The sequence below is a fragment of the Bubalus bubalis genome, chromosome 14 (genome assembly GCF_019923935.1).
Source record: "Bubalus bubalis isolate 160015118507 breed Murrah chromosome 14, NDDB_SH_1, whole genome shotgun sequence".
NCBI lineage: Eukaryota > Metazoa > Chordata > Mammalia > Artiodactyla > Bovidae > Bubalus > Bubalus bubalis.
The window spans coordinates 17024394-17047888 of NC_059170.1; the positions used below are offsets into that span (position 1 = coordinate 17024394).

At 41.6% G+C, this 23495-nt stretch overlaps 1 protein-coding gene across 2 annotated transcripts in view; it reads right to left on the bottom strand.

The window, feature by feature from the left end:
- The window catches only part of CTNNBL1 (catenin beta like 1), a 170494-nt gene that overhangs the window by 133493 nt on the left and 13506 nt on the right, over positions 1-23495 (bottom strand). For both annotated transcript variants that reach the window (XM_006051738.4, XM_044927661.2), the window contains exon 2: positions 1152-1340. In XM_006051738.4, coding sequence (XP_006051800.1) covers positions 1152-1340 — 189 coding nt within the window. The remainder of the gene's footprint in view (positions 1-1151; positions 1341-23495) is intronic.

The following is a 23495-nucleotide window of genomic DNA, read 5'->3' on the forward strand; positions in this document are numbered from 1 at the left end:
CCTAATGAGGAGAGGGCTACTGTTATAACACAGTAAAGACCTATTTCAGAATATGAATCCTTTTTTTTTTTTTCCTTCTCAGATTCACACTCCAGCTTCATTTTTTAAAATCCAAACTTAGCATCATGTCTTTGAGGGAACCAAAAAACAGCTGGCTCTTAAGAATCTATTTCCATAATTCATATTGAACAAAATGCCAGGGTGAAATAATATACAAGTTAACACTTCAGGATTTCAAAAGACACAAAGGCAAGGTCATTTGATTTTTAATCGCTGATATTTTACCTCTATTCTTTTCAGCTTCATTCATTTATTCATTCAATAAATATTGGTTAAGGGCTTACACCAAGAGCTAGGCATTGCTTGGAATGCTAGAGATACAGCTGTGAACAAAACCCAGCCAGTCCCCATTTTCAGAGGAGGTTGGGGAGAAGGACAACAAATGAGTAAAATAACAAATAGGAATTTCAGATCATGGCAAGAGCTGTGAAGACAGTATGTAAAATAAAGTGGTAAGAGAGTAAGAGAATGATTACTCTCAAGAGGGCACAGAAGGGAGAAGGTTCAGAGGCAGCAGTGAGTGCAAAGGCCCGGAGGCCACCTGAGGAACAGCAAATAGAAAGGCTTGGCCAGCTCTTTCCCTAAATAGCATTTTTTCAATCACATATAAACACCCAATCCCTTACCTCCTCTTGTAATTTCTTCAACTTTGTTGCTTTGGTAAGGCTGTTTTAACTGCCTGAAAGGCCCTTCTTCCACTTGTTTGATAAAATTCTATTCCTCTTTCAAAGACTATTGACTATGCTTAAAAATGAGTGCCATCTATGTGCCCTCAGTATGGGGTAGGAAACCACAGTGATCCTCCTCAGTCCATACCAATAGCCCCACAGTTCAGTGCTTGGGCCTCAGTTATAATATATAATCCAGAATAATTTAAAAACTCTATCTGTAACGTTCTTCACACTTTGCAAAATGCCTTCCAAACTCCACTTAACCTTCATACCAACACTGTGAAACAAATATTCTTAACCCCATTTTACAGATTAAGCTGGGAAGCTCAAAGAAACTAAGCATTTAATCCCAAATTATGCTCTACAGACACTGCATCAAGGCTGAGCATCTCAGCCCCCAACCCATCTCTGCCACCTTACCTCTTCCTCTTCCTCCTCACCCTCTCTGTCGATAATTTGAAGCAGCCGTTTTTTGTCATCATCTGCTTCTTCCACCACAGTCATCTCCTCCTCCCGATAGCGGCCACGCTCTCGAGTACCAGCTTGTCTCCGACGCATCTTCAGCTCTTCCTCTTCGTCATCCCGGGGACGTTTTGTGCCCCTGTTGGGCTAAGAAAGACAAAAAAGAAACACAGGATTTTAGAGCTGGAAAATATGTAGAAGGGCGTACACACCAAATATTCCAAAAGTGTTCAAAAATTCCACAACCGAAAAGCACCATAGCACACAATTTCTACCACAAAATGAAGTAAAGCTCTAAGTCATTATTTTTCAGGCCCTTAGCGATTCTATACATACAGGGTTACAGTCACCTACAAGATGCTGCTGCTGCTAAGTCGCTTCAGTCGTGTCCGACTCTGTGCGACCCCATAGACGGAAGCCCACCAGGCTTCCCCGTCCGTGGGATTCTCCAGGCAAGAACACTGGAGTAGGTTGCCATTTCCTTCTCCAATGCATGAAAGGGAAAAGTGAAAGTGAAGTCGCTCAGTCATGTCTGACTCTTAGCGACCCCATGGACTGCAGCCTACCAGGCTCCTCCGTCCATGGGATTTTCCAGGCAAGAGTACTGGAGTGGGGTGCCATTGCCTTCTCCAACCTATAAGATAGTTGCCTTTTATTTGTTACAGAATTTTTTCAAGACACAAAGGTTAGCCCTTCACAAAAGTTCTTGTTTATACAGAAACCACAGGGAACAAAGTCACTTTGAGCTAATTAAGCTCTATTTAATAGTTAGGATTCAGTCTCCAACACCAATCCCTTAGCATATGGTTTTAATTCAGGTCTGAGACAGATTATAGTCACTCACAAGCAGCTCAAACAAAGAATACTACATATATAACTTCCAAGGGTCCACGACACTTTAAATTCCTACTTTATAGGCAAGTATAGTAAGGCCAAAGGTCAATGATTACCCATGGTCACAAAACAGCAGTTTTTACAACTGCTTGCCATTCAATCGGAATAAAACAGGGCACTTCTGAAATGGGCTTCAGAACTGAGGGGAATCTTTCTTCTCAGCACTCTACAGCACTGCAGTAGACACCCAACAGCCCGATGCCTCCATTCAGCTCCAAGTGCTACTGTACAACTTCAGGCACCTCATTTAATGTCTCTAAGCTTTAGTTTTCTCATCTGAAAAGGGAGATTACAACCCTTTTCTCCCTGTGTAGTTAAAAAAAAAAGTTTGTGTATCTGAACCATTTTTTTCAGCTTTATTGAGATATAAGTGACATTATGTCAGTTAATATAAACTGACATTAAAAACTTAATCACTGTGCAAGTTTAAAGTGTACACATGACAACATGATGTGATTCACACACATACTGTGAATAATACCACAATAAGGTGAGTTAACAACTCTATCACCTCACATAATTACATTTTCCCCCCACCCCCGATGGCAAGGACATTTAAGATCTTAGTAACTTTCAAGTACTAATACAGTATTATTAACTATAGTCACTCTGTTATACATTAGATTCCCAGAACTTATTTATCTTATAACTGGAAGTTTGTACCAAATGGCTGCAAACATTAGTGAAAGAACTCTAAATTATTCATGTAACAGTACTAGACAAATTAAAATTATTTTTATTGTTTAGTTTCTAAGTCATGTAAGACTCTCTTGAGACCCCATGGACTGTAGCCTGCTAGGCTCCTCTGTCCATGGGACTTCCCAGGCAAGAATACTGGACAGGGTTGCCGTTTCCTTCTCCCGGAGATCTTCCCAACCCAGGGATTGAACCCACGTCTCCTGCTTGGCAGGTGGATTCTATACCACTGAGCCACCTGGGAAGCATATAAAATTATTTCTGTGAGTTAATTCATCAAATGATTGTGTCTTCCCCAACACAAAACACTTAGAGTGTTAGACTCTTCAATGAGCTTTTCTTTATCTGTGATACTAACCGCACACACCAAAAGTGTGCTGGGTGCAACGTGGTATGTTATTAGCAAAGTGAGGAAAACGCTGCATTCACTGCCATCCTGCTAAGTTGTTTGGTGATAACAGACAAATTTCTCTTCCACATGTTACACATCTCATCTTGTGACTTATAAGCCACACTGTTACTGAACTCCGCCACCCCAGTGGTGCAAAGTCATTCCCCTCTATATTCAAGTACCCTGCTGGGCCCACATACCAGGTGCTTCAGTAAGTCTCAGCATACGACACCGCTTAGAAAACTCACATTAGACAATTTGGTTTGTGGGGTACCACCTGCTATTTTTCACTCTGCTCCTGAGTCTCCCTGGGATAGATTATAATTTCATATGATCACACTCTATTTCCATAAATATAAAAATTACCAAAATTGCTGCCATTATTACCCGTCAACATTTTAAAAAGGAAGAGAAGAAAAAGGAAATCAACATGGCAGTAACCACAGAGTACAAGGAAAAGGAGGTGGTGGTTTTCATGTGAGAAGAAGAAGGAGGTAGTTAGTTCTGAAAGGAGGGCAGGCTCTAAACTGGAAATCTGTAGCTCCCCAGCAGGTAAGGAACTTCAGCCCTGCCGGGAGCACTAATTCTTTCGGGCTCATAAAATAAGCCCTGCTGTGGTTCTGATTAGCGTGAGCCTATTGCAGCAGCCAAGTCAAAGCATGAACTCCACAGTTCTCCATGGAGAGGAGATTTCTGGATTGTTTATCTCAGAGCAGAGAGCAAAGGCAGTGGACCACAGTTAAAGGGGAAAGCTAAACTCAGCCACAGTTAAAAAATGCAAAAAAGAATACTGGCAATGGCTCTTTTGAACACATCTTCTAATCCACTTCTGTAAAACAAAGGTTTCAGAGGTCAGGGAGGAGTTTCATTTTTACCACTGATAATAATAATTTCCAGTGAAATAGCACTTTCCTTCTGCAGAACTTCAAGCGCTCCTTTTCATCTTCACCCCATCTCTGGGGACGAGAAGTAATTAACAGTTCTATTTTATAAGCAGGGAGACAGGATGCCTGAGATCTTTTAATAAACTCTTGTAATGACAACCTGGCGCCTTCTAAAAGTTGAAACTGATCTCTGGCTAGTTTGCCAATTTCCATGATTCAAGATCCCTAATTGAGACAGATTTGAGGGACTTTCAGGCGAGAACAAATACCCATGAACCTAAGTCATACAAGACCTCGGCCAAGTTAAAATAGTATTTGCTAGGCCATTCATTCAACAAATAACTTATTAAAGAACTCCAAAGCTTGAAGGATCCTCGAGTCATCAGCCTGGCCTAGTACCAGTCCCAGGCTTCCATTAGGGTAATGTCTAAATGGGGACCTGGGATAGACTGTGAGAATGGATTTGAGAGACAAGAATAGCTTTGCTAATCTTCATGAAGAATTTTAAGCACACTCCTGAGAGGGCAACCTTTAGGTTTACCCACTGCGTCTCCAATTTCCCTCCTGTTCACACAGGGTATTCAGCTTTACCTCCTCTCATGGAGAACAACTCTGTGACAGAACAGACACAGGAAGACCGACCGGGATAGTTCAACATGGCTCCTTCACCAACATACCAGCTTCCCATCCCACTCTCCAACAGATGGATAAGTTGTTCAAAGCCCTGGATATGTTTCATTTCAGCACTTTTCTCTCCCACGGCAAAATTTTAAGAACTTCTGTCCTTCATTTCTCTTCTGAACTCTCAATTCTCTCTGTCAGATACTGATAACCCTCTAAATAGAGAAATTTCTATTCATTTCTGAAATCTGACCACTCTAAGTAATAAAGGTTAAAAATTCATTTCTTTAACAAATATATAATAAACGCCAACTCCATGTTAGGCACTGTGCTGGGGACTAGGGACACATGTGAAAATGAGACAAACACTGCTTTGCTCTCAAGGGGCTTAAAAGTCTAGGCCACAGCAGTCAGTCAAAATACACTGTAAGCCAAAGATGTAATTTAAAATTTTTTAGCTGCCAAATTTTAAAAAGTAAAAAGAAATACACAAAATTAATTTTAATATATTTTATCTAATCCACTATATCTAAAATATTATCATTTCAACCTGCAATGAACAGAAAAAATTACTCATGATGTATTTCACTTTTTTTGTAAATACTAAGTCTTTGGAATTTGGTGGATCTATTTGACACTCGTGATGCATCTCAACACAGACCTGCCCCATTTCAGTGCCCAACAGACATATGCAGCTAGTGGCTACCTTACTGACATCCCAGGTCTAAGGAATTTTCATCTGAGGGGTTCCTGTTCCCTGATAATATCAAAATAAAATTGGGTTTCTGACAATGAAATAGGCACTCATATTTATGAAATATGAAAGATCACCCATTAAAACCTATGAAGCTAACAACACCCTGACCCAGAAATAAACTTCTAGATTATATTTACCCATATTCATCACTGAGGGAGTGATCAGTTGCATAAAACAAAGCAAGAATATGCAGGCAGAGAAGAACCGAGGAGCTGTCAAACTGATTTCACTACGGAAGAGCCAACGGGCTCTGGATCTAGAAGGGACACAGAGCACTCACAGCCTGTCAGAGAAAGGTCAGCAGCTCAGGCCTGAGGTCTCCTTGTGTCTCACACAACCAGTCCCAAGAGGATCAAGCCATTCTTACCAGTCACCTTGGGAGATTAATTTGTTTGGGTATCTGAAAGGTGTTTGGAATCCCTCAAGATGAAGGAATGACAAAAGAAACTGTTCTTAATAAAGTCATTTCTCGGTTGCTGCTGCCCACAGCAAAAAAATGATTAACTTCTAACTTCTGATGTACTAGAACATCAGCCTTTAAGGATTTTTACAGTCTTCTACAATTCTCTGCTTACTCCCAATAGGTGGTGAGTGGAATAAATGCTCACTAAGCGTTTGCCACCAGCCAACTACAGGATACAGCTGGTATCCTTTCTAGGCTACACAAAGGGTTCCCACATGCTCAAAGCCAATAGGAAGCTCCAAGAATACATATTACATATATATTATATGTGTGTATATATATATATATGCACATATAAATATATATTTTTAACTTTCCAAAAATCTTGAAGGCTTGTGTGCTTGTGTATGATGGATGACATATATATATACACCCATCTGACTAGAAATAAAAATCAAGACATCTCCATGAAAGCTTTGAAAGCATTAAAAAAATTAAATAAGCAATCTGCCTAGAATACTCCCTGCATACCCAGACAATATCCAACCTAAAGCTTTAGGTTTCATTTTTCCCCCTCTCTCTCTTTCTCTGTCTCTCTCTCTCTTTTTAATTAAAAAGCAATGAGAAGCTGTAGCTATAATGAGGGGCTGTGGGAAAACGCAGTTATATTGGGCTCAAAGTAATGTACCATAGGAAGAGGCTACCTCACCAGAACGAATCCTAAATTAAAACTCCACTATGAAACCAACTCCATTTCCTCTGAGCATGCAATCTATATTATCGCATTTATGGTCTGTCTCGACCTCAATTAGACTTGGGGATGGGGGGGAAGAAAGGGGACTTCTATAATAAGCAATAATGATATCATTATGATAAATTATGAAAACACACAGTGCAATTATTAATGTGAAGAGCACATTTGTACTAGGATATAATGTAGATGTGCATTTGTGGGGGGAACATCTAAATGTAGCTCAATATTCTGAGTTACCTGGCTAAGAAATGGAGTAATTTTCACAAAATGTACTTTGATGTTAATGGCAGAAAAAATATGTTCAATTTTATTAAGGAAATGGAAAAACTCAAAGGAAATCTGTTAACTTTATAATAAACCAGGAATTCTTCACCTAGCACCAAGCAGGTCACATATCTTCAGAATATGGGCCTTCCAAGTGGGGGCACAAAGGGCCGTTTCCTAAATATCAAACAATAGGAAAGACTCAGAAATCTGAGCTCAAAGAGATAATCTAGTTTCTCCCACTTTTTATAGAAATACAGAAAGGAAAGATGTAAGCATCTGAATGCAGAGTTCCAAAGAATAGCAAGGAGAGATAAGAAAGCCTTCCTCAACGATCAATGCAAAGAAATAGAGGAAAACAACAGAATGGGAAAGACTAGAGATCTCTTCAAGACAATTAGAGATACCAAGGGAACATTTCATGCAAAGATGGGCTCGATAAAGGACAGAAATGGTATGGACCTAACAGAAGCAGAAGATATTAAGAAGAGGTGGCAGGAATACACAGAGAAGAACTGTACAAAAAAGATCTTCACAACCAAGATAATCACGATGGTGTGATTACTCACCTAGAGCCAGACATCCTGGAATGTGAAGTCAAGTGGGCCTTAGAAAGCATCACTATGAACAAAGCTAGTGGAGGTGATGGAATTCCAGTTGAGCTCTTTCAAATCCTGAAAGATGATGCTGTGAAAGAGCTGCACTCAATATGCCAGCAAATTTGGAAAACTCAGCAGTGGCCACAGGACTGGAAAAGGTCAGTTTTCATTCCAATCCCAAAGAAAGGCAATGCCAAAGAATGCTCAAGCTACTGCACAATTGCACTCATCTCACACGCTAGTAAAGTAATGCTCAAAATTCTTCAAGCCAGGCTTCAGCAATACATGAACCGTGAACTTCCAGATGTTCAAGCTGGTTTTGGTAAAGGCAGAGGAACCAGAGATCAAATTGTCAACATCCACTGGATCATCGAGAAAACAAAAGAGTTCAAAAAAAAAACATCTATTTCTGCTTTATTGACTATGCCAAAGCCTTTGACTGCATGGATTACAATAAACTGTGGAAAATTCTGAAAGAGATGGGAATACCAGACCACCTGACCTGCCTCTTAAGAAACCTATATGCAGGTCAGGAAGCAACAGTTAGAACTGGACATGGAACAACAGACTGGATCCAAATAGGAAAAGGAGTATGTCAAGGCTGTATATTGTCACCCTGCTTATTTAACTTATATGCAGAATACATCATGAGAAACGCTGGGCTGGAAGAAGCACAAGCTGGAATCAAGACTGCCGGGAGAAATATCAATAACTTCAAATATGCAGATGACACCACCCTTATGGCAGAAAGTGAAGAGGAACTAAAAAGCCTCTTGATGAAAGTGAAAGAGGAGAGTGAAAGAGTCGGCTTAAAGCTCAACATTCAGAAAACGAAGATCATGGCACCTGGTCCCATCACTTCATGGGAAATAGATGGGGAAACAGTGGAAACAGTGTCAGACTTTATTTTTCTGGGCTCCAAAATCACTGCAGATGGTGACTGCAGCCATGAAATTAAAAGACGCTTACTCCTTGGAAGGAAAGTTATGACCAACCTAGATAGCATATTCAAAAGCAGAGACATTACTTTGCCAACAAAGGTCCATGTAGTCAAGGCTATGGTTTTTCCTGTGGTCATGTATGGATGTGAGAGTTGGACTGCGAAGAAGGCTGAGAGCCAAAGAATTGATGTTTTTGAACTGTGGTGTTGGAGAAGACTCTTGAGAGCCCCTTGGACTGCAAGGAGATCCAACCAGTCCATTCTGAAGGAGATCAGCCCTGGGATTTCTTTGGAAGGAATGATGCTAAAGCTGAAACTCCAGTACTTTGGCCACCTCATGTGAAGAGTTGACTCATTGGAAAAGACTCTGATGCTGGGAGGGATTGGGGGCAAGAGAAGAAGGGGACGACAGAGGATGAGATGGCTGGATGGCATCACTGACTCGATGGACGTGAGCCTGAGTGAACTCCGGGAGTTGATGATGGACAGGGAGGCCTGGGGTACTGCGATTCACGGGGTCGCAAAGAGTCGGACACAACTGAGCAACTGAACTGACTGACTGACTGAGCTCAGTGTGTTTAAGCACCTTGTCTGTGGTAGGTAATAACATAAGGCTTCTAATTCCTAATATAGTTCGTTTCCTCCTTTGCCATACTAATCAGTCATTCCTAACCTGTGTGCAGTGGTGATATCCTGTTTGGAGAAGGAATTTTGGAGTCAGATTTTCCTAAATTCAGATCCTGGTCCCTTTACTTAGCAGCCCTGGAAAGTAACTTACTCATTCCAGGTTTGCGTTTTTTCAATCTACAAACTAGGAACAACAACCGCTTTCACACGAACATTTGTGTATATTTGTATATATACAGATAAAGGCCAGTCTTTCTAAAGTGCTGATCATAGTTTAGCCCATAGAAGACAATACATGTATCTCTCTGGGACACACCTGACTCAAAATCAAAGAAATTCAAGGTTGGAAAGGGTATTGACCATTATCAGTTTTTAAAATAAGGATCCCATTTTTAATGTCAACATATTTGACAGACCCCACACCCAGCTGCATTTTTTAGTATCCAATGAGTGAGAAAATGCACAATGACAACAGATAGTTTCTACGTATCTGGTAATATTTTTCTACTGAATTTGTGTTTTTAACTCCCACATTTCTGAGACAGAGAAGAGCAGAGCTGACAGAAATGGAGAGAGAGTGATCAATTTTCAGAGAGATTTTGAGAGACTGAGATTCATTCTACAGAAAATGCTTGTATACATCTGGATTCGAAACCTTGTGGAATAATTCTGAGTGCTAGAGACAATCCAGACTTCAGGAACCCTTCATCTAACTGGATTATCTTTCTGAGATGTGAAGACCCTTTAAAACATTGTGGTATAGGTTGGGGCTTTCCTAACACTTTTGGTGACCAGAAACTTAACATTTTCCCTAAACTGCACCCCCTCCATTTCTGGATCACTCAGAGAGTTCATTCAATTAAGGAGAAACCTTTCAACTTATAATTTTCTTCCCCAGTCCATAATCTTTCTCCTTAAAGCAATATAAAATTGGTTTAGTCTCACTCTCACATTAAAAAAAAAAATCTTTAGATTTTAAGACAGTAATCCTATGTCATTCTGCCTCTCCCATTGCCTTTTCTTTTCAAAATAAACACTTTCAATATGAGAGGGGAAAAGTATGTGCAACACAGTTGCGGGAGGTATATACATAATTAAATTCCTTCCTACCTTTATTTTGGGATTTCATAATTTTAAAGCTTTCCGATACCTCTTCAGATGATTAGACATATGGAATGCCACAAACCCAAGATTGTGGATGGATTGCTCTAACCAGTTCGAAGTGCTCAGAAATCATCTGCTGTTAACCTCGCCTGATTACGTTTTGTCAGAATAAAAAGGAGTTTTCAAACATTCATTTTGACCAGATGGTAGTGAGTGGCCTGACCCAGAAGTTACAGATGAGCTGCGGTAATGAGTTTTCCCTTGCCTTTGCTGGCTGCACATTCACTGGTGACATTTTACAACTAGGGCTTCTGGCTCAATCAATATTTGTAGGCATGAAACCTGCCAAAGTTAACATCAGGGCTCCCTTGCAAATTTGCTTGAGGCACCAGAACTGAAAAAGCTCACAATCTCTAATGCCGCAAGTATCATCAGCCAGAGTTCATAATTAGGGATCAAAGTCATCCGAGACAGAAAATTCTACCCACTCAAAGGGTTGTTGTGATGATTAAAACATCTTACAAAGGGGCTTTGTGTAAACTATAAAGCACTATTATCAACATAAGGGATTATCATAATCACATTTTTAAGAAATATCTCAGTGGCAATTCCAGATATTCACATATAATTATACATTATGCCTTTGCAAGAATCATGGCAATATGTCACCTTTTCTTCTGAAGAAAAACCAGGTACCAAAAACTCCTCAAAATCTCAAAGCAAAGTCAATGCAAATATTAAACAGAACCCTCATTTATTTAACTCCCAATTTAAAAGATTACAGATACTAAGAGCACAGTAATTGCTCGAGAATGTGGGTTTTACCAATGTCCACAAGGGGTGGGGGTGGGGGGGAAATCAATGTATCAGAAAGAAACATCACCAAAGTTCTCATGTATGATCTGGAATCTGATTGGCTGACAAGCAACATGGATGTGATTTATGACTTAAATCACCAGTCATGAAGACCCTACTTAACAATTTTTCCTACCAAAAGAATTTTTACTCCTTGTTAAAGCCTGAATATATGTTCATCTCGCTTCCAAAGAGTGTGCATAATTTCTTTTTTAGAAGTACAAACTATTCTTTAGCGTTTGTGATTTACTTTGACATCTTCTCTGATTAATTCTGCAGTTGCATCAGAAAGCCGAATGTTGATTTGGTTTCTTTATTTATCAAGCCTAACAGAGGCAGATACTTGTAAAATCACTGTAAGGTAAACCGCCTCCATTTTAACAGACAATATGAATGTTTTGTTAGCTACACCAGAACCATGATCATTCATTCATTCACTCAGGAAGTATTTACTGAGCTAATAGAACCTGAATATCACTCTATTAGGTGCTGGAGGGAATATCAGATATCAAACCAAGAACAACCACCACAGTAGAACTGCACTGATCTAAAAGAAGTAACAGAGTACAATGCAAAGAGAGGAGACCAATAATCTGAAAAATCTGGGTGCTAGCGAATCACTTAAAAGTCACATGACTTTAGATTAGTCATTGAACCTACTAGCCCTGCATTTATAAAAATGCTCTGCCCTTGCTCTGTTACCTCACGGGATTGTCTTTAATCAGGCAAGGGAGAGTAAGAGTAAGTAAAATAAAGATACAGCACTTTGAAAAGAAAACAGAGCCTAGGATTCAATTTCTTTTAATGACAGCTAACCACAAAGTCCTACATATACAACAGACTTTTACAATTACTTTTGACGCAGAATACAATCACAATTATATTCCTCTGTCTGCCCACTTGAGTGACTTTGTGAAAGGTTTTAATGAGATAAAGATACTCTGTAGATATTGTAAACCCTTAGCCTTAGTCAGGAGTAACAATATCAAGGGACTACAACCAGTTGGGAGTGACTTGTTCTGCATGATTCCCTACTAGCTTCTCCTTCCCCCTTCCCCCTATTGTGTGCATAACCATACCATTTTGCCAAATTTATTTCAGATCTTTTTTTTAAGCATAAAATATTATACAATTAAAGTGTCCTATGTACCCTTCTCTAATCCCATGTCACTGTGTACCCCTCCTTAATCCAGGTTCTTTATCCCCCTTCTTAGACGTGACCACTACCCTAAACTGGGTGAGTGGTAGTAAAGACAGGTAGAATCCTAACTGGTTGAACCGAAAGAGTATGAGCAGGCTCAAGTCCTCTGTTTAAATTCAAAATAGTAAATACATAAAGTCCCTGCCAGGGGATATATGACTTCAGAGCTGACAGTTTTAGCAAACGTCTTTTTCAACAGGATGGCCAACTTAAATTTTTTAAAAACTGAATGCACATTAAGGGTGCACTATTAGAAGTCAAATATCCAATTTGGCTACAGTCCCATAGAACACAGTTAGCCACCACATTTTACAAGAGGCACTGTAATCTCAATATTGCATAAGCAGGGTAACACAGGGTCTGAACCCTTGCTACAGAAAAACAAACAATAAGGGAATGAGAGAAGAATCTGTAAGGGACCCAGGAGTCACCTTCAGTTATTCGAATGATGCCTTGGAATGGATACACAGTGCTACCATGAAGAACAGATCACCCTCCTTTCTCCTTTTACTCCAGCTACAGAAATCCTACTCAGCCTCAAACCCCAACTCAAAGGTCACCCTCTCTAAAAGTCATCCAAATGCTGCCCAGGAAGACCTCTGAGCTTCCTTGGCACTGTATCATATCATACCTCTATCAGTACACAACATGTGCATTAATAAATCTCCATCTCCACCACTAAATCATAGGCTAAGTCCTCTAGGGTAGGTGTCCTGAGATCTAACCTTGCTGCTAACACACTCAGCATCCAACAGCATCCAGCTCATAGCAGGTACTTAACCCATGTTGCTAAATCAATGAGAGATGACAAGGGAAGGAGACCTAAACCAATGTACTACTCAAGAATCATAATTCACTACTAGCAATCCTAAAGGAAATCAATCCTGAATATTCATGGGAAGGACTAATGCTGAAATTGAAGCTCTAATATCTTGGCCACCTGATGAGAAGAGCTGACTCATTAGAAAAGAGCCTGATGCTGGGAAAGATTGAAGGCAGAAGGGGACGACAGAGGATGAGACAGTTGGATGGCATCACTGACTCGATGCACGTTGAGTTTGAGCAAGCTCCAGGAGATGGTGAAGGACACGAAAGAGCCTGGCATGCTGCATGCAGTCCACGAGGTCACAGAGAGTCAGACACGACTGAGCAACTGAACAACAATAATTAGCAAATGTATACAATGTATGCATATTCTCAGAATTACCTGGATCATTAGATAACAGCAACCAGGCAGAATTCGTCTATTCTGTATTTTCATCTTTAATCATTTTATGCCCCTCTGGGCCACAGCTTAGCAAGTTTTCTCATGGTAGCACCAAGTGGTATTCAGAGGGGAAGAACAGTAAAGTGTCTGTGTAACCTCATAATTTACAGATGAATAAACTATGACTCAAGGAAGTGACAAGACTTGAGCCTGAAGCCATAGAGCTGGGTCTGAACTCTAACTCCCACTTTGACAGCAGCAGTATACACAACCCCCCAGTCCACTTTCCTTAGTCACAACTTCAGAAACTATTACCTCAAAGGTAGCAATTTGCATCATCTTTCCCTGCTGCCATCATCATTCAACTAACACTAAGATCTCTTCTGTCACTTTCCTGCCCATGCCTCCAGCCAGGAAAGCTCTTTTCTAGAGCTGCTCCTTGCCTGTTTGAAAGTTCACTGACCAGAACAGCTTACTGTCATCTGTCTATATGGAGATTTCTGTAAAACTCCTTCCCCTAGATCATCTGGGCAACCCACACTGAGCCCAGTGGGTACCTACCATGAACACCAGTCCACTCTTAATCTTTAAATATTAAATAACAAATTAATATAGCAATGTTCAAATGATTCATAGTTTTAGACCCAAGGCTCAGATGTAAGACTCAAAACTGCGTTCCTCTTTCAAACAGAAAGAGTGGTTGTGATGTAGGGGGAGAAGATATACTAGCAGAAAGACAGATAGGAATGAAAAAGTGAAGATATTTTTAGAAAATGGGGAGGGGGAAATATTCAGAGTATACTGAATGGCCTGAGACTGACTGAGTGAGAACCAGATCATAAGTGAGAAATGTCATGTTATTCATTTACAAAGTCTAACACTTTCACAACTGCTTATTATTTCCTTAAGGGTTTTGACATGATTTTGATCTCTGGAGTTCAGGACATCAGATATTACCATTACTTCTTTTAAAGCTTAAAACTTATCCAACAAATCTGTTACACAATGGCTGCCACATTTATTTGAAGGAAGACAGAACTCACGTGAAATTTTACCCTGAGCATCTTGTGAAAGATATTGGCTTAAAACTCAACATTCAAAATAAGATCATGGCATCTGGTCCCATCACTTCATGGGAAATAGATGGGGAAACAATGGAAACAGTGACAGATTTTATTTTCTTGGGCTCCATAATCACTGCAGATGGTGACTGCAGCCATGAAATTAAAAGACACTTGCTCCTTAGAAGAAAAGCTATGACCAACCTAAACAGCATACTACAAAGCAGAGACATTACTTTGCCAACAAAGGTCCATCTAGTAAAAGCTATGGTTTTTCCAGTAGTCACGTATGGATGTGAGAGTTGGAGTATGAAGAAAGCTGAGCACAGAAGAGTTGATGCTTTTGAACTGTGGTGTTGGGGAAGACTCTTGAGAGTCTTGGACTGCAAGGAAATCCAACCAGTCAATCCTCAAGGAAATCAGTCCTGAATATTCATTGGAAGGACTGATGCTGAAGCTCCAATACTTTGGCCACCTGATGAGAAGAACTAAGTCATTGCAAAAGATCCTGATGCTGGGAAAGACTGAGGGCAGGAGGAGAAAGGGATGACAGACAATGAGATGGTTGGATAGCATGACCAACTCAATGGACATGAGTTTGAGCAAGCTCTGGGAGTTGGTGATGGACAGGGGGCCTGGTGTGCTGCAGTCCACGGGGTCACAAAGAGTTGGACAGGACTGAGCGACTGAACCGGAGAAGGCAATGGCACCCGACCCCAGCACTCTTGCCTGGAAAATCCTATGGACGGAGAAGCCTGGTAGGCTGCAGTCCATGGGGTCGCTAAGGGTCGGACACGACTGAGCAACTTGACTTTCACTTTTCACTTTCATGCATTGGAGAAGGAAATGGCAACCCACTCCAGTGTTCTTGCCTGGAGTATCCCAGGGACGGGGGAGCCTGGTGGGCTGCCGTCTATGGCGTTGCACAGAGTCGGACACAACTGAAGTGACTTAGCAGCAGCAGCAGAGCGACTGAACTATCTTGTCAAAGAGTATTTTTCAACATTATGAATAACATTTTGAAGTCTGCAAATGTAGCACGATTTTACAATATACTTTCCTGCACTGGAGTGCCGATTTACCTTTCACTCTCGGCTTGAATGAAGTATCTGGTGTTATGGCCTCAACACATGCCTGTTGATGAGTCCATCAAAAACAACGAAAAGAGACGGCTTCATGTCTGCTTTTGTCTAGGATGCACTTTATTTTCCTCAACTCAAAGGTTTTACTATTTCTAGAAGCTTTACAGACCACTAAAGTTAGCAAAATACCTCCATTCCCAATAAAGACAAGGATGGTAAGTGAGTTCGAGTCAGAAACATTTCTTATACCCAGAAAACAGAGGGAACCAATGACCATGTGGAAAACGATCAAACGGAATTCTTTGGTAACCTGGGTGAATGCCTCCTGGGAACCTACAAATTCCCCCTACAAGTTCTATCCCCACCAGCACAATGCTCTCAGAAAGAATATAAAAGTGGCTTCAAGGTGATTTTAAACTAGTAACTGCTCACCTCAAAAACAGTTTAGGACACTTAAGTTTCCTAGCAGTACTGTCTAGTAAACTAGATAAGGCAAAATGCATACCTTATTGTGCAGGAAGAAACTCCACCAAGGATCAAGATAATTAAATAATGTTTTATACAGAAAAAAAATTAAATACATGGCAGAATAAAATAACTGTTTTGAACCGCCTCTCTCCTTTTTAAAGTTTTCTTGGAAGCTTGGTAGGCTTTTAGCATTTTAAAAAAAACAACTTAATTGAGCTCCTTTAAAAAAAGTGAAAGTTGCTCAGTCGTATCCAACTCTTTGCAACCCCATGGACTATTTATTCAGTCCATGGAATTCTCCAGGCCAGAATACTGGAGTGGGTAGCCTTTCCCTTTTCCAGGGAATCTTCCCAACCCAGGGATCAAACTCAGGTCTCCCGCATTACAGGAGGATTCTTTACCAGCTAAGGCACAAGGGAAGCCCAAGAATACTGGAGTGGGTAGCCTATCCCTTCTCCAGCAGATCTTCCTGACCCAGGAATCAAACCGGGGTCTCTGGCGTTGCAGGCGGATTCTTTACCAACTGAGCTATCAGGGAAGTCTTTAAAAAAAACTTTACCTTAAAACAGTGCAAAGACACTGTTTTTGTTTGTGTGTGTGTGTGTTTATTTTTTGCATCATGCAAAGACATCATTACAAGTTATAATAGCTTTATTTTTTTTATAAAGGAAAGTAAAGTGAATTTTCATAAGAAGGTTTCCTCTGTGGGTGAATCTCTAGCTGGTTACAACCAACTCAGAGAGAGCTATCAAAGCAAACTACCCATTAGCTGTCAATTTAGAATGACTCCAGGAAGCTAGCCCCGGAGCTCCACTGATATCTTTTCAACAACCTCTTAATCTTGTTTATAACACCTGTGTTAAAGCAGCCTGACATCAATCCTACTCTCTCGTCTCAGACTGAAATTACTTAGAAACTTGAGAATTCCAGTAAACATATCAAAAAAACAGAGCGACACTGGCTGAGAAACCTATACACAAGGGAATTCGGCCCCCTCCTTTAAACAAAGCTGCCTAAGTAAGCCAGGACAGGCCTCAATAGGCCAAGTTGGATATAAACCTTACCAAGAGCTTCTCAAGGAGGCACTGAGGTCAGAGAATCGTGGGGTTTACAGAAACCATAAAGAATTCCTCCTCCAGATCCCTCACCAAGTGATTATCCAAGCTACAGAACAGTGACCATTAACAGTGTGTTTATTATATACCCAGAACTTGACATTTCATTATTTTTTCAATCGTCACACAACCCTGCCAGGTAGGTAAGACCATTCCCTGTTTCTTCAAGTGAGGAAACCAAAGCTCGGGGGGTGGCTTGCTTAACAAGCTGCCCAAGGTCAAGGAGCTGGGAAATAGTGGAGACAGGATTCAAGCAGTCAATCTAAGCCCCAAGCTCTCACTCCTGCCAGGATACCACACTCCTACCATGTGATGGGGAAATTTTCCCACCTTAACTGACTTCTGTGCTTGCTACCGATCTGTGTCCCAAGCTTAAGTGAACTTTTAGCAGCTCTACCACCTCCTGTTTAAGAAACCCACGTTTGTCCTCAGCCTGTATAAAATATACAGTACATTCAAAATGATGCTGCTGCTGCTAAGTCGCTTCAGTCGTGTCTGACTCTGTGCAACCCCATAGACGGCAGCCCACCAGGCTCTCCCGTCCCTGGGATTCTCCAGGCAAGAACACTGGAGTGGGTTGCCACTGCCTTCTCCAATGCATGAAAGTGAAAAGTGAAGTGAAGTCGCTCAGTCGTGTCCGACTCCTAGCAACCCCATGGACTGCAGCCTACCAGGCTCCTCCGTCCATGGGATTTGCCAAAGTAGTCCAATTTATAGAGGGGGAATAGTGCAGGCAGAAGAGAATGGATTCTAGTGGTCAGACACCTAACTTTGTTGTTACTAGTGTGTGACCTTGCTTGGGCAAATTGCTATGTGTCATCCTTGGAAAAAGCTCCCACAGCAAGGAAGTGCCTAACCCAGAAAAATAATAAATGTTTAAGGGAAAAAAAATCAAATGGAAATGGATGTGCCAGATATAATCAACATGAAATAAATATTAACCTTGCTGTATTGTTTCCTATCTTTTGCCTATAAGGCTGGGTAAAGAGAAAACAGCAATTACAACCCAAAGTCGCATTGGTATAAATCTTTGGATGGAAAAGGTCAGTTTTCATTCCAATCCCTAAGAAAGGCAATGCCAAAGAATGCTCAAACTACTACACAATTGCACTCATCTCACACGCTACTAAAGTAATGCTCAAAATTCTCCAAGCCAGGCTTCAGCAATACGTGAACCATGAACTTCCAGATGTTCAAGCTGGTTTTAGAAAAGGCAGAGGCACCAGAGATCAAATTGCCAACATCCACTGGATCATTGAAAAAGCAAGAGAGTTCCAGAAAAACATCTATTTCTGCTTTATTGACTATGCCAAAGCCTTTGACTGTGTGGATTACAATAAACTGTGGAAAATTCTGAAAGAGATGGGAATACCAGACCACTTGACCTGCCTCTTCAGAAACCTGTATGCAGGTCAGGAAGCAACAGTTAGAACTGGACATGGAACAACAGACTGGTTCCAAATAGGAAAAGGAGTACGTGAAGGCTGTATATTGTCACCCTGCTTATTTAACTTATGTGCAGAGTACATCATGAGAAACGCTGGGCTGGAAGAAGCACAAGCTGGAATCAAGATTGCCGGGAGAAATATCAATAACCTCAGATATGCAGATGACACCACCCTTATGGCAGAAAGTGAAGAAGAACTAAAGAGCCTCTTGATGAAAGTGAAAGAGGAGAGGGAAAAAGTCAGCTTAAAGCTCAACATTCAGAAAACGAAGATCATGGCACCTGGTCCCATCACTTCATGGGAAATAGATGGGGAAACAGTGGAAACAGTGACTGACTTTATTTTGGGGGGCTCCAAAATCACTGCAGATGGTGATTGCAGCCATGAAATCAAAAGACGCTTATTCCTTGGAAGGAAAGTTATGACCAACCTAGACAGCATATTCAAAAGCAGAGATATTACTTTGCCAACAAAGGTCCATCTAGTCAAGGCTATGGTTTTTCCAGTGGTCATGTATGGATGTGAGAGTTGGACTGTGAAGAAAGCTGAGGGCCGAAGAATTGATGCTTTTGAACTGTGGTGTTGGAGAAGACTCTTGAGAGTCCCTTGGACTGCAAGGAGATACAACCAGTCCATCCTAAAGGGGATCAGCCCTGGGTGTTCATTGGAAGGTCTGATGTTGAAGGTGAAACTCCAATACTTTGGCCACCTGATGCGAAGAGCTGACTCATTTGAAAAGACCGTGATGCTGGGAAAGATTGAGGAGAAGGGGACGACAGAGGATGAGATGGTTGGATGGCATCACTGACTCGATGGACATGGGCTTGGGTGGACTCTGGGAGTTGGTGATGGACAGGGAGGCCTGGCATGCTGTGGTTCATGGGGTCGCAAAGTGTCAGACACAACTGAGCGACTAAACTGAACTGAACTGTACTGAAACAAATGATTAGTTTAATCTCTTGTTTTGGAGTAAGAGACAGCGCTGATCTTTGAAAAAAAAAATAAAATCCAGCCAACTCTCAGGTTATTACAGTATTGAAATCAGACTTTTATCAAGATCATCAACTGTTAAGTTTCACCCAACCCAGTGAGTCCTATGACCAGGGCCACTAACAATCACAAACTCAGCTTAATCTTCTCTCCATCAAGAAATGAGAGACAAGAAAGAGAAGGCAACTGAGAAGGTGCCAAGTCTTCACGTAAAAAGATACCTGGAAGAAACCCAAATTCAGCCACCTGATCACTGATTCACTGCTTCATTCATTCACCTTCATTCTTTTTTTTCTTCAGTTAAGACACATTCACTGAGTATTTATTATACAGTAGGTACAGTATAGTCACTGCCCTAGAGGAAATCAAAGTCCAGTGGGAAGAAAGAGGTAATCAAGTAATTTCAATAAAGAATTGTTGGGAAAGGCAGCTTCATGCATGCAGTATTTCAAATCCCACTCAGTCACATAAAAATGGGCCTTGGGCCTGGAATACTTCTTTACAAGAGATAAGGAACCCATATGGCCAATGCCTGGTTTGCCACTTTGTACGGGAGTATCTTTCCCTGTCTGAGGCTCAGCAAGTGTTCCTTTGTTCTGCTTAAGTATGACTGTCAACAGCCCTGAGTCGTACCACACCTTTCAGGTCTGGGTCCTTCTGCTGCTCTAAGAAAGAGGGGTGCACACAGGCCAGCCGTCCATCACAGGAGCGGCGGGGGGGCCCTGCTAGCCACCAGGGACTGACGCGCACCACCGGAGCTGATTCTCTTTGTCTCTCCTCTTTGTGAGCAAAGCATTGCTCCATCCAGTGCTTGACTGTGTTGTGCCTTCCTTGGCAGCTCCAATACCAAGATGCCAGGGCAGCATTTGAAGTCTTCCCCGGGGACTGCTAACTGATGCACGGTGTTCTGCCACCCTGGATTTGATAACCAGTGTGTGGTGCTCTACTGGGCAGGAATGACACACATGGCCGAGCACAGGTGAATACAAGGCAGGGTGATGGCAGCATTCTGCTGCATTCTCGTCTTTAGGGTGTTTCTTTTTTTAAGCTACCTTCATCCACTGAAGCCCTCAATTAGGAAAAAGATTCTACCACCTACTTCTTGGCTATCTTTGAGCAAGTCACTAAACCTCTGTGAACTTTCTTTCCTCACCTATGTAATAGAAATAAGAATACTGTCTTCCTGGACTTGCCTTTAGGATGTGACAGAATGACAAATCAAATAGCTCAATGCCTGGCTCTTCAATACCTTGTAGTTCCCAATCTTCTATCTTGTCCTTTTGCCTTGGTGACACAGGAAGGAGAAAACACATATTCTTTTATTTCATTGAAAGTAAGACAGTTTCTACAAGCTCCTCTATGAGCTGTTTTTCATTCGCTTCGAATCAGGAACATACTAACCCTTTAAGTGACCCCCTTCTCCGACAGACACAAAGGTAACCTGTCAACTGAAGGCAACTCTGCCTCTAATGTAGAGGCAGTACTTCCAGACCAGCTGCACACCACCTCCTGATGTTATCCTGTTAGATTTGGTGTCAAGCTCCTAAAAAAGGTATACTCCCCATACTCAGCAATCAAAGTGCCTCCACCTCACACAAAATGAACCACAGCTAAAAACTGCTTCTTTTTTTTTTTTTTCCAATTAAAATAAGAATTCATCAACATCTTGCCAACAGCACAACTAGAATATGGAGCCCAATATCAGACTGTTAACCAGTCTCCATCTTGCTCTAATGGTGGTTTTAAGCACACAGAAAAGGTAAGGGGGAAAATTACTCATTTAAACAAAATGTTTAAACCTCTAATTATGGGGCAGGTACCAAGAAGATGGAAAGCGATTTGCAATCTTCATTATGGAATCCGACCACTCATACAAGTCACGTCAGCCAGAAGGCAGACACCACCTCTTTTCCCCCCACTGAGCCCTCTGTGTCCTTTTAAGTTCTGTGGGGATGGAAGAAGAAATCTTTGGAAAAAGAGAAAAATGAGGGACAAGAATCAGAATTTCTGTCTCCTTAAGTTCATTATGCTGAATAAGGTATAAGGATCCCCAGTGAGAAGCCAGGAAGATAATATTCAGGGACTACATTAGCAGGCTAAGCAGCCTGAGGGTCTTTGAAACTCTCAAGTCTTGTAAAAACTGCCCAGCTCGGGTGGTGCTTAAGCAATTCTTTTTATTTGCAGAAAAGTCCTGTCATCAGTGGTAAGAGATGCACAGAAAATTAGATGGTGCCCACCAACAGCACCTCTGGTCAGAAGGAAATCTGTTCCTCTGCAGATAGGCCTGTACCATTGCTAATTTGTGTTATCTCTGCCCGTTCAGATCTCTACGTGCAAACTCAGGAAAAAAAGTCCCTGCCAACTAACTGTGACAAGTCTGATGGCAGAACTCCCACTGGAAGAATCAGCAGAGACGGCAAAGTCAGGCAATTACTCCCCCTCGTTAGAGAGAGTTCTTTTCAAGTTGTTGTGTTTTCAGTTTTGTGTTTTTTTTTTTGTTGTTGTTGTTGTTTTTAAATTTTGAAAACAAAGAGTAGCCATTCACAACCACTGCTCACAGCAGTCACTCATAAAACTGGCAGAGACTGAAATTCCCCTCAAGCCAACTGAAAAAGATGTCCTGGAAGTAACCAGAAAGGCGGTGCCCCTTTAATTACTCACTGTAATGTAAAACCAGACATGGAGAGGATGGCCATAGCAGAGCAGATCTGGGCAAAACAGTGGTGATATTTAATCATCCGTCCAGACCATCTGCAACTGTTTTGCAGAGGCACATAAAGTTTATGGATTCCAAAGCTTCCTACAAGTTACCAGGTGCTGAGGGTCACTTGCATTGTCCTCAGGTCCACCAGAGGCTGCTTTCTTCTTTCTCTCCAGGCCAGGGTGCTCAACACAAGGCACCATGCCCACATTTTCCCTGCCAAGCCTGGCACTAGGAAAAGTGCTGCTTCTTGATTAAGCCAGAACACAGATTAAATGTTTAGAATTGGGAGATTCTGAAAACAACCTAGGCGGGAAAGCAATTATTCTAGTGAGAGCACAGCTTCAGCTGTGGCCCTCTGCAGCACAAAGGTGAATTCCACCCTCTTTGAACAATGAAGCCAGCCAGATTGCTCCCCAACAATCCAGCCTCCATTCCACAGATGTAGTGGCCTTTTAAAACATAATCATATTGTATCACTCCACAGCTTCAATCCCCCAACCGCTTCCCGATGTACTGACAATAACATGTGAACATTTTAGGGTTTCCCATCCTCCCCAGGAGAACTACTTTTGAACTGCAGTGTTGGAGAAGACTCTTGGACTGCAAGGAGATCAAACCAGTCAATCCTGAAGGAAATTAGTCCTGAATATTCATTGGAAGGACTGACGCTGAAGCTGAAACACCAATATTTTGGCCACCTGATGCAAAGAGCCGACTCATTGGAAAAGACCCTGATGCTGGGAAAGATTGAAGGCAGGAGGAGAAAGGGACGACAGAGGACGAGATGGTTGGATGGTGTCACCGACTTGATGCATGTGAGTTTGAGCAAGCTCTGGGAGTTGGTGATGGACAGGAAGGCCTGGTGTGCTGCAGTCCATGGAGTCACAAAGAGTCTGACACGACTGAGCGAATGAACTGAACTGATCCTCCCCAGAGCAGACCGCTCCATCCTTACCCTCCTCACTCACCATGCTCTACCTATACTGCCTCAAACATGACAAGCCTGTTCCCACCTTAGGGCTTTTGTAGTGGTTTTCCCCTTGGCTTACGTTGCTATTCCCACAGCTCTTCATGTGGTTGGATCCTGCTCGTTATTCATTATCAGTATCAACATTATCTCCTCAGAGAGCCCTTCTGGAACTTATGGTGGTCCCCCATCACTCCATTACATCAGCCCTTTTCCCCCTTCATATCTCTATTTAAAGTTATCTTGTTTTTATTTCTCTAGCATTATTTG